Source organism: Pipistrellus kuhlii, unplaced genomic scaffold (assembly GCF_014108245.1).
Source record: "Pipistrellus kuhlii isolate mPipKuh1 unplaced genomic scaffold, mPipKuh1.p scaffold_m20_p_20, whole genome shotgun sequence".
NCBI lineage: Eukaryota > Metazoa > Chordata > Mammalia > Chiroptera > Vespertilionidae > Pipistrellus > Pipistrellus kuhlii.
The window spans coordinates 19,436,895-19,448,108 of NW_023425516.1; the positions used below are offsets into that span (position 1 = coordinate 19,436,895).

At 68.8% G+C, this 11,214-nt stretch overlaps 1 protein-coding gene across 1 annotated transcript; it reads left to right on the forward strand.

Moving 5' to 3' along the window:
- The first annotated feature begins 2,350 nt into the window (after nt 1-2,350).
- CABP7 (calcium binding protein 7) lies at nt 2,351-10,944 on the forward strand. Its single transcript, XM_036449485.2, has 5 exons — nt 2,351-2,600; nt 9,203-9,346; nt 10,127-10,239; nt 10,464-10,614; nt 10,750-10,944. The coding sequence occupies exons 1-5, from the start codon at nt 2,492-2,494 to the stop codon at nt 10,875-10,877; spliced, it is 645 nt and encodes a 214-aa protein (XP_036305378.1). The 5' UTR covers nt 2,351-2,491; the 3' UTR covers nt 10,878-10,944.
- Nucleotides 10,945-11,214: the final 270 nt, after the last annotated feature.

Below are 11,214 nucleotides of genomic sequence, written 5' to 3' on the forward strand. Positions count from 1 at the left end.
GTCCTGTCCCTGGCCCCAGGGCAGACAGACCAAGGCTGAGGCCTGGAGGAGGCCTGTGCAGCCTCAGGCCTGGCCAGATGAGGTTTATCTCAGGGACTCGGTGCCCTCCTTTCTCCACCTGGACAGCAAGGCTGGGAGGGAGCCTCAGGAGCCTCAGCAGGCGGTGCCTCTGCCTCCCTCCCTCCCTGCCTCCCTCCTTCCTTCTTACACGCCCTGCAGCAGCCTCCTGGAGTCCCCTGGAGCCGAGTTCCCCACCAACCCCTCAGCAAGCTCCAGCCCACCCTCCCTCCGGGATCGAGGCCGTCTGGCCACTCAGTGAGCGCCCCAGGAGTGCGGCTCACACTCCATCAATCGGTGGCAGCTATAATTATTATTAATTCATACCTCTCGGGGGGATTGTCATGCTAATAGGAAATTCCCGAGAGATCCAGGGAGGCCCTGCCAGGCACCTCTCATATGTCAACTTCCCTGCACGCTGCCTGGGGGTGGCCTCGCCACCCCTCCCTTCACGGGGGGGCACCGAGGCCCCGGGAGGTTAAGGGGGATGACCGCGCTCCCACAGCAGAGGTGGGAGACGTGGGAGCCCACGGGTACCTGGCTCTGGGTTCTAAACTCTCACATCCCCCGTCACCTGTCCACCTGCGGCTCCGAGGGACCCCAACGCCCGCAGCCACCATGGTGGGGTGTCGGACAAGGAGCAGGCCAGGAGGAGGAGGAGGGTGAGAAGGGCTTCAGGGGTGGGCTTCTCTGGGGGCCTTTAAAGCCACAGGCACGGGTCCTCAGGGGCTTCCGGCCAGTCCGCAGAGGCTGGGGAGACACATAAAGAGTTGGGGTCCTTCCTGACTCCGCTGCAGGTTCCAGATGCCGTGGGGACCCTCCCCAGGGCCACGCCACAGAGGGGGTGGGGCCCAGGCCCGGCCCAGCCCAGCTCCGCCAGGACGGCCACCTCTCCCTGCGTCCCCTCTCCTGGCCCACAGACAGGGCTGTGATTCACCAGCGACAAACGCAGAAAAAGAAGCAGAAAAAACGCCACGAGCTTTGGAAGGACAGGGTCCGGCATAAGGGCTGTGGCAGCCTGCTTGCCACTGGGGCCATGGGCCGATGGCACCACCGAAGGGGCAGGGAGGGGGTGCCCAGGGTGCCTCCAGGGGCAGGAACCACAGCTGGGGCCCCAGCAAGGCCAGGGGTCATCCCCTCCCCCATCAGTATATGCTCCACATCTGTGCACACAGGCCCAGGTCACCCCCCGCCCACCCCCACCCCCACTCAGACTTCTGCCAACCAGTTCCTGCCCTCCCTTCCCTGCCAGCTCACAACCCCGGTCCGAACAGGTGTCCAAACACTCCTGACCCGCGCCAGGGGGACGTGCAAACACTTGTACCGCCCTGCACCGGTGTGGATAACAGACAGAGGCACGCACATGCTAACATCGACCGCCTCACCCTCCTGTGCACACACAGGCTCTGGGCCCGACAGGCCCCTGCAGGGCCCTGGCCACCCCTCTGTCTCTCAGTGCCCCCCCCCCCCTCCGCCAGGACACAGACCCGGCTCCTCCTCTGAAGGCTGAGGGGTGGGAGCCTGGGAAGGAGCCCCCCCTGAGGCTCCATGGGGAGCCGGGGGAGGTCAGGCCAGCCGGGAGGTCTCAGGCCCAGTGCAGGGGGCCTTCCGGGACGAGGGCCAGCTCCTGCCTGCTGCCCCGGCTCCATGACCTTGCTCCACGCCCTTGTCTCTCAGCCTCAGTTTCCCTGCCTTGGAGCCTGTCCGGGCATCCACACAGTGAACCTCTGGGAGGTCCCAGCCGCCTGGGGCCGACCTCCCCTCCCTGCCCAGGCTCGGGTCTTGGGTTCCCTGTTCTCAGTGCCGAGGGTTTGGGGGTGGACCAAGGGGCAGGAAAAATAAAAGGAGTCCCCCCACCCCACCTTGGTCCTGGGGGGCGAGGGATCGTCTGCAGGGAGAGAGGGGAGCGGGGGAAGGGGAACAGGAGGCCCCAGCGGGCTTGGGGTGGCCCGCGGAGGGCAGGGCGGGCGGGGGTGGGGGTGGCGGGGGGAGGCGGGAGCGCGGAGGGGGCGGGCGGGGAGGCGGGAGCGCGGCCAGCCCGGCCCAGAGCGAGCGGCGGGCGAGCCGGGAGGCGGTGCAGCCGGAGCCGCGGGGCCGGGGGCCGAGCGCGCCAGTGGGGCCGGCGGGAGGCGAGCAGCGCGGGGCCCCAGGAGCGGCCGGAGCCGGGAGGCCGGAGCGGGGAGGCCCGAACCCCGCACCCTGCGGGGCCCGGGAGGGCAGCTCCCACCCCCCGCCGCGGGAGGGGCGCATGGGCCGGCGGCCCGGGGCGCGGGGGCGCTAGGCGCCCCGGACGGACGGGAGCCGCTCGCCGCCGCCGGGCCGCCCTCCCCGGCCGCGCGCCCCGCCCGCGCCCGCCGCCCCGGGGCCGCCGCCGCCGGCCCATGCGCCCCGGCCTCAAAGTTTGCGGCGCGCGGGCCGGCGCGGAGCCGCCAAGATGCCGTTCCACCCGGTGACGGCGGCGCTGATGTACCGGGGCATCTACACCGTGCCCAGCCTGCTGTCGGAGCAGCGCCCCGTGGACATCCCCGAGGACGAGCTGGAGGGTGAGTGCCCGACCCCGCGCCCCCCGCCCCCCGCCCCCCGCCGTCCTCCTACCTGCGCGCCAGGTGGGGCGCCAGCGGGGGCGCCGGGGCCGCGGGGGGCGCAGGTGCTGTGCCCGGGCGGGGGGCGCGGGGGGCGCCGGAGCCGCTGCGCAGGGCGGCCGGCCGGCCGGGCGCGGACCAGGGGCGCGGGGGGCGCGGGGCCGCGGGGGGCGCGGGCCGGGGGCGCCGGTGCCGGGGGCGGGGGGCGCGCCGGGAGCCGCTGCGCAGGGCGGCCGGGCGGCCGGGCGCGCACCCCGGGCGCCGGGGGAGGGTCTCGGAGGCGGAGGCGGCCCCGGCGGCGGCGCTGCGGAAACTTGCGGGTCCCGCCCGCCGCAGGGTCACGGGCCCGCGCAGTCCGCGGCGACAGTGCGGCACCGCGACAGGTTGGGGTCCGGGTCCGAGCTCCGGCGGCTCCGGCGGCGGCGGCGGAGCGCCCTGCGCCGGGTCCCCTCCGCGGCGCTCGCATTGGCATTCCGCGCGGGTAGCGGTCGCCATCCGCTCCGCTCGGCGGCGGGAGGGGAGGGGAGCGGCGGCTGCCCTGCGGCGGGGCTGCCCCGGGCCCCCTCCCCGCGGCCGGAGCCTCTCCCCGCGCGGCCGGCCCTGCGGGGGGACCCCCGCCCGGGGCTCCCGGGAGGCGGCCGGGAGGTGGCGGCGACAACAAGTGGCCAGACCCGGCGGCTGGCGGCGATGGCCGAGCCGGGAGAGGGAAGGCAGGGAGGCAGGGAGGCAGGGACCCAGCCTGCCCTCCCACCCGCCACCCCTCTGGGCGGGAGTGGGGACACAGCGGGGGCCGCAGGCGGGGGTCTGGGTGAGACCGCGGGGGGGTGTCCCTGGATGGAGAATTCTGGGGGAGCAGGGTGACCCCTGGTGCCGGGAGCTCCTTCCCTCCTGGGCTGCGGGCAAGTGCTCCCCCGAATTCTCCATCAGACTTGGGGCCCCGTGTGGAGTGGAGCGGGGGTGGGGGGGGGCTGGGGGGGGTGGGGGGGGCGCTCTGGGCTGATAGGAGTCTTGACACACACCCCCCCTGTTGTTGGGGGCGGGGCAGAGGTCACCAAGAGGCTGGGCCTCTTTTGAGTCCCTTGGGTCCAGGGGCCCCTGAGATCCGGGGCTCAGCAGGGCCCGGGGGAAGGTTGCAGCCGAGACACCAGTGCAGTCAGGGATGATGGGGGGAGCACAAGCTCTGGAGGGGGCAGGTCTTGGGGGGGGTGTGTGTGTGTGTGTTGGGGGGTGTCAGACTGGCTTAAGGGGAAGGTTACTGGGAGCAGGCAGCCCCTCTCCCCAGGACTGCACCACAGACTCCGAGCCTCCTGCTCCTCACCAAGCCCCCCCAAAGCTCCCCGAGGCCAGGGGCGCCTGGGAACGGGGCCTAGTGTCTGATGCGGGCAGGACGGGTGCATGGGTGCTGCTGCGGGGTCTCTGGCCTTGAACCCCAAACCCAAACCCCTGCCCTGTGTGGGCTGAAGCCCTGGAACCTGAGCCTCATCCAGGGCCTGGAGCAAGGAGGGGGATGTGATGAGGGGCGAGAGGGCCGGGGAGGGGGCATCCGCTGTGTCTCCCCTAATGTCTCCTCCTGCCAGCGCCCCCTTCTGTAAGCTCACACCCCTTCCTTCCTGCTGGTCCCCACGCCCCAGGCCGGCCAGCTATCACGGAGCTCTCTCCCCTGGCTCCCTCCACCCCACCAGCACCCGGGCAGCCTGTCATGGGCCTCACGAGGTCCCGCTTCTCACCACCTCCCAGCCCTGCAATGAAGACCCCAAGGAAGGGGAGAAGCTGAGAGGAGCCTGGGGTGCAGGGGGGAGCGGGGTGCAGGGCTGGCAGCGAGGGGGCAAGGAGGCCGGGCCGCAGCCTCCCCTGGGCTGCCTGGCGGCGGGCACACTGGCAGGAGCCCAGGAGCGTTAGTCACCAGCCACACCAAACGCCCTCCCCCTCTCCCCCGTCCTCTCCTCCTGGGCCCCGAGGAGCAGAGGGGGCTGGCCAGGGGGCATCTGAAGGGCAAGGCCCTCTCTGGTGCGGGCAGGCAGATCCCTGGGTGGCCCCAGCCCATCTCCTGGGCCATAGGAGGGCCAGGAGCCCTCCCGGCCCGGACCCTTTCTCGGCTGCCGCCACCCTGAGAGTCCGCCTTGCAGGAGACCCAGTCTCTGCAGGCCCCGGTGATCCTTGAATGCCAGGGCTGCGTGGCCAGGGTGGCCATCCCTGGCACAGCCTCCCCAGGGCCCCGTCAGTGCTTCTGCTCCCCAGGGCAGTCTGGGTAACACCCAGGCCCTGTGCTGGGAGGGTGCCCACGGAGGGGGAGCCCCCTGTGCGGAGAAGAGGAGCTGGCAGCTGGGGCTGCGGTGCTGCAGACAGGACGTGCCTGGTGCAGAAGCCAGGGGGCGGGCGGTCTGCGGGGGAGGAGGGCCGGGGAGGGAGGCGGAGAGCGGAGAGCTCAGAGCTGGGTCTGAGCCTCTGCACCCTCGTCTCATGGAGCTACCTCGGCAATCGCTTGCCTCTCTTGCCTCGGTTTCTCCGCCTGTAGAAGGGGTTTGGCACTGCCCTCCCCGGGGCTGCTGGTGGCAGAGGATATGACGGACATGCTCAGTGTGGGCCCCCGAGGAGCCATGGGGGCGGGACAGACACAGCAGTAGGGGAGGGTGAGGAGGGGGCCTGCAGGGGTGAGAGGCTGGAGTGGAAGGGACGCAGGGTGTGCAGGGGGGGGAGGGGCTGGTGGAAGGGGCCGTGGGGTGGATGGCAGGTGGTGGGTGAGACCTCCTGCCACTCATTCACTCTCCCCTCCTCCCCCCAATGAGGGACTCCCAGCTTCTCCCTGCACCTCCTCCCTCACACACACACACACACACACACACACAGAGGCCCCAGCCTTGCAATGCTCTGAGCCTGCCCCAGCCGCACCCTCAGCCTTGAGCGCCTGCGAACGGGAACGGGGCAGCTCAAGCCGCAGCTCTGTCCTCTCCCGCTGGGGAGGAGGAGGGAGACAGACAGACGGACAGACGGACAGGCAGCCGCCAGGGCAGGGCGCTGAGCCGGGTCCTCGGCCCGCTCCGGGGGACCGAGGAGCCTCCACGGAGAGTGGCCACAGGGTGGCCTTCATTCGGTGAATGGGGGTAGGGGGGCGCCATCCAGCTCCTTCCCTGCAAGCCCGGTGGCTGCCTCTGCGCGGGCCAGAGGCTCGGGGAGGCCGGAGTGACGGGGCACAGGGCCAGTGTCTCCGGGAGCCGCAGAGGGCGGCACTGCCCACCCTGCAGCCGCCTGCCCCCACCCCCACCCCCACCCCCGGGCCAAGCCCCTGACCGAGGCTGGCATCCCCGGGGCCTGACAGCTCCGCGGGCCTCGGGAGGGGCCGGGGGTGCGAGCTGGCGGCATCAGGCCGGGGACGGCGAGGGCCTGGAAACCCAGAGGCCCTGCCAGCCCTTGCCCGGGCCAGGAGTCCTCATGCCAAGATGGAGCTCAGCGGGCGCCCTCGGCCTCTCGGGCAGGGCAGAGCGCAGGGTCAGAGCGAGACTTTCGGGGAATGTGCAGCTGGGATGAGCCGATGGCGGCGACAGGGACGTGGTGCCACCCCCTCCACCCCCTCAGAGAGCCCCCTGCAGGCCCAGCCTCAGCGGTGGGGCGGGAGCCGCCTTCCCGCTTCCCAGGGGAAGCCCCTGAGGCTCAGAGAGGGCGCGGCCTTGCATTCCAGCTGGTCCTTCAGCTGCTGAGGCAGAGCTGGGCCTCCAGGCCCGGCCCCCTACAAGCAGCCTCCCTCTCCAGCCGGCTCCGCTGTCCGTGACGTGCTCGTTTGCGGTGTCCTGTTCTGAGTCACACCCGGCCGGCCCCGTTAAGCCCTCACACCCTCCGTGTTCATGTTTGGTCACCCCGCCGCCCGCCAGGCAGGTGAGCAAACACCGGCCAAGGTGACCCGGCCAGAATGCAGGGCAGCCGGGGTTTGAACCGGCGTCTGCGTGGCTTAGAGCTGACCCTCTGGCTGAAAAGCGGGTCCCTGAACTGGGCCTCAGGAGCCAGCTGGGGCTGGGGCAGGGCTCTGGGCATGGACAAAGGTACAGGGCAAACCTCAGGTGCCAGCTGGTGTGCCAGGGAGGGGTGGTGGGAGGGCAGGAGGGAGGGGAAGGGGCAGTCTTTGGATGTATCGGGTGATCTTAGGAGGCTAGTCTTATCTGAAAATGGCTGCGGGGCCCTGACTGGTTTGGCTCGGTGGATAGAGCGTCGGCCTGCGGACTCAAGGGTCCCAGGTTCGATTCCGGTCAAGGGCATGTATCTTGGTTGCCGGCACATCCCCAGTAGTGGGTGTGCAGGAGGCAGCTGGTTGATGTTTCTCTCTCATCGATGTTTCTAACTCTCTATTCCTCTCCCTTCCTCTCTGTAAAAAAATCAATAAAATGTATATTTTTTTTAAAGAAAAAAAATGGCGGTGGGGCCTAATTGGCTACCGCTAGGCCTGTGGCCTGCCCCATACCCACAATCCCCCTGACCTCCACTGTCTCCATCCGGCCGGGGGCTCCCAGGAGGGGGTCAGGGCTTCCAATGGGAGCCGCCCTGCTGTGCCTGGCTACATGGCCAGTGTCCTCATCTCCCTCATCTCCCAGCAGACTCCCGGGGGCCGGATGTCCCTCCGCAGCCTCCGTACCGCCAGGCCTCTGCTCACGCACCCCCGGTGACGGGGAGCTCACCCCCTCCGGGGCTCAGGAAACCTCCGGGTGGGAGTTGGCTGAGGTTCCCCGATCTGGGGACCTCCCACCCCAGCTGCTCCCCTGCAGCCTGTCTGTCAGGTGGTGGGCAAACTGCGGCGCACGAGCCACATGCGGCTCCTTGGCCCCTTGAATGTGGCTCTTCCACAGAATACCACGGCCTGGGCGAGTCTATGTTGAAGAAGAGATAGAAGTAGTTTAAAAAATGTGGCTCTCCAAAGAAATGTCCATCGTTGCGCTGTTGATATTTGGCTCTGCGGACTGATGAGTTTGCCGACCGCTGTTTGGGAGTCAGAGCACCCAGGGGCAGCACAGGTGCCGGCTGCTCTCTCCTCCGGCCCTCGGGGGCAGACCCCAGTGGGGAAGAACCTGGTGAAGCTGGGGCCTTGGTCCCAGCCACCTCGCTGTGTGGCCTGGGACACACGGTTGCCGTCTCTGGGCCGTCATGGGATTAGCAGGATCAGAGAATGACCCCCAGGTGTAGGAACCCACAGTCAAGTTTTTTGTTTGTTTGTTTGTCTTTTTAACATATTTTATTGATTTTTTACAGAGAGAAAGGGAAAGGGATAGAGAGTTAGAAACATCAATGAGAGAGAAGCATGGATCAGCTGCCTCCTGCACACCCCCTATTGGGGATGTGCCCGCAACCAAGGTACATGCCCTTGACTGGACTCGAACCCAGAACCCTTCAGTCCACAGGCTGATGCTCTGTCCACTGAGCCAAACCGGTTAGGGCCACAGTTAAGTTTTTAGGGGTTCACAGACCCCGAAGACCAGGCCCAGGCCAGCCTAACGTCTGCCCTCACCAGTGACCTCCCACTGACCCTAGATGTCCACCTTGTCTTCCTGGGCCTCCTTTTCCAGGTCTGCAGCATCAAGATCTCAGTCAGTATCCAAATATGCATGTATGTACACACCATACGCGTGTGCACACCTGAGCTCGCTCTGTCTGCTGCCGTCCCTCCCGGGAAAACACTTGAGCAGAGGCGGGGGAGTGGGAGCAGAGGGTGCGAGCGAATTGAGATCCGCTGTCTCCCAAAGGAACCAGCTGCTCAGGGCCATCCCGGCTGAGAACCGGGGGAGGGACAGCAGAGACACAGAGGTGGCGTTGGGAAAGGCTAGGACCCTCCCCAGTCCTGGGTGCCCTCGGGAAATCCCACCGTGTGCACCCATTTCCCTGGGGGTAAGCCTGAGGCCCACCCAAGGCCAGTCCTCGGGGTGCTCCCTCCCAGCCCACTGCTCCCCGCCCCGAGTCCCCCAGGCCCCCAGGCCGGACTCCCTCTCTGTGTAATGGAGTAAGGGGAGTGACCCCCACACCTGAGCTGGCCAGCGCCTGCTGGGGCCCTTCCCTCTGGGCTCCAGGGCAGTCTGCTGAGCTGTGAGCCCCCGGGGCTGCCTCACGTGGCCGCCATCAGCGTGTTAACGAACGGGCTGAGCGAACTGAGCCGCTGAGCTAGGGGTGAATGTGCAGAATGGGGACAGGGAGCACGGGGATGGAGGGAAGGAGTGCGGGTGCCTGGCTTCCTCCCCGTACAGGGGGGACCCCTGGTTCCTGCCACAGGGGGTCGCTGTGAGGGCACCTGGAGGGGCTGTGAGGCCTGGGGCACTGACCCTGAGGCCCTGGGCAGCCTCATTGGGGAATGGGGGGCAGAGGAGGGAGGGGAAGCAGATGGATGGCTGAGGGCCTGGGCACTCCTCTGCTGCTCACTCGGCCCTGAGCTCCAGCAGTGAGCTGTGCGGACTCCCGGGCCACCTGCCCAGACCTGCAGGCTCCGGTGGACGCGGTGCTGGGCTCAGGCTGCGGGTCTGGGGGTCCTCGTGGTCTGGGAAGCAGGGTGTCAGGAACAGGAGTGACGCACCCACCTGCTCTGCCCCCCACAGAGATCCGAGAGGCCTTCAAAGTCTTTGACCGCGATGGCAACGGCTTCATCTCCAAGCAGGAGCTGGGCACGGCCATGCGCTCGCTGGGCTACATGCCCAACGAGGTGGAGCTGGAGGTCATCATCCAGCGGCTGGACATGGACGGTGAGCTGAGGCCCCCCCCGCCCGTTTCCACTCCCTCCACCGGGGGCTGTGGCAGGAACCGGGCAGACTTGCTCCCCCCACTAGCAGCCGCCCCTAACCAAGCCCTTGGCTGCTGACAGCCAGAGTGTGAGCGCCCCACCATGCAGAGGTCAGAATACAGACCCGTCTTGGTCTGTCTTCTGAAAAATACTTTCGTCGGAAAAGTAAAAAGAAGTATATTCTCAACAGCCCACGTGTTGAACTAAATAACTTAGTTGTATTTGCCACCTGGCATTTATCGTGGGAAAACTCCCACGGAGCAGTAATGCCCAGTCCCCTCCTGCGTCCCCCGGACCCCCCTCTAAGCTCCGCCCGAGCAGGTGGTGCCTGGGCAGCTGTCCCTCCTGAGCTCCGCCCGCTGTCTGTGGGGGGACATCAGGCCCGGGAAGCACGGAGGTTCTGAGTGAGGCGTGAGGCTCCCCACGAGCTCAGGGCCCCCTGCCCATTCCACTCCCACCCCCACCTCCACCTCCCTCCCCACCTCCACCTCCCTCCCCACCTCCACCTCCCTTCCCACCTCCACCTCCACCCCCACCCCCACCTCCCTCCACCCCCACCTCCACCCCACCCCCCCTCCCCCCGCCTCCTCCCCCTCCCCCTCCCCCTCCACACAGCCTCGCCGTCAGCCTGGAGCCTGGCACGTTAGGTGCCCCTGACACTGGCCTGGCATGGCGGAAGGGGCCCTGCCTGAGGCTGGCCGGGCGCAGGCTGACCTGCCGATCCGCCCTGTGCCCACCCCAGGGGACGGCCAAGTGGACTTTGAGGAGTTCGTGACCCTGCTGGGCCCCAAGCTCTCCACCATGGGCATCCCGGAGCGGTTCCACGGCACCGACTTTGACACCGTCTTCTGGAAGGTACGCGGGCGGGGGGCCGGGCCGCGCACGCCGAGCGGCCGTGGGCGGAGGGGCCGGGGGGGGGGGGGGGACCAGGCAGTCTCTGTCTGTCCCCCGGCTCCCTGGGGGAGGCTGGGACACGGAGCCAGTGGCCCCCCGCCTCCTGGGACCGGGGGGTCCTCCCGGCGGGCTGGGGGTGGCTGCGGGCCTGGTGGCCTGAGCCTGCTCTGCGTCTCCCCCCCAAGTGCGACATGCAGAAGCTGACGGTGGACGAGCTGAAGCGGCTGCTGTACGACACCTTCTGCGAGCACCTGTCCATGAAGGACATCGAGAACATCATCATGACGGAGGAGGAGAGCCACCTGGGCACGGCCGAGTGCCCCGTGGACGTGGAGAGTGAGTGGCCGATGCGGGTGGGGGCGGGCGGAGGGGCCGGGCCCCGGGCCCAGCCTGTGGGCAGCGACGCCGGCGGCTCCGCTCACAGCGCCCCGCTGTCCCCTTTGTCTCTCCCGCTCCCGGCGGCGGCCACAGCCTGCTCCAACCAGCAGATCCGCCAGACGTGCGTGCGCAAGAGCCTCATCTGCGCCTTCGCCATCGCCTTCATCATCAGCGTCATGCTCATCGCGGCCAACCAGGTGTTGCGCAGCGGCATGAAGTAGGCGCCGGGGACCCCCTTCGCACCCACTGCACCGGCAGCCCCTCCCCAGGCGCCCCAGGCCTCCGCCCCCCCCCCCCCCTTGCCCCCCAGGCCTCTGCGCCGCCCCCCCCCCCCGGGGCCTCCACCGCCTCCTGTACTCTGGGGCCTGGAGGTCCCGCACCTCCACCCGCCGTGCATGGGGCTGAGGCCCAGCGGTGAGGGCCTGGGGGTGGCTGAGGACGGCCTCCAGCCCCGCCGGCATCCTGCCCCGGCCTCGCGCCCCCATTCCCCGCCCCCCAGGCTGTATGTAGCACTAACACACACACACACACACACACACACACACACACACCCGTCCA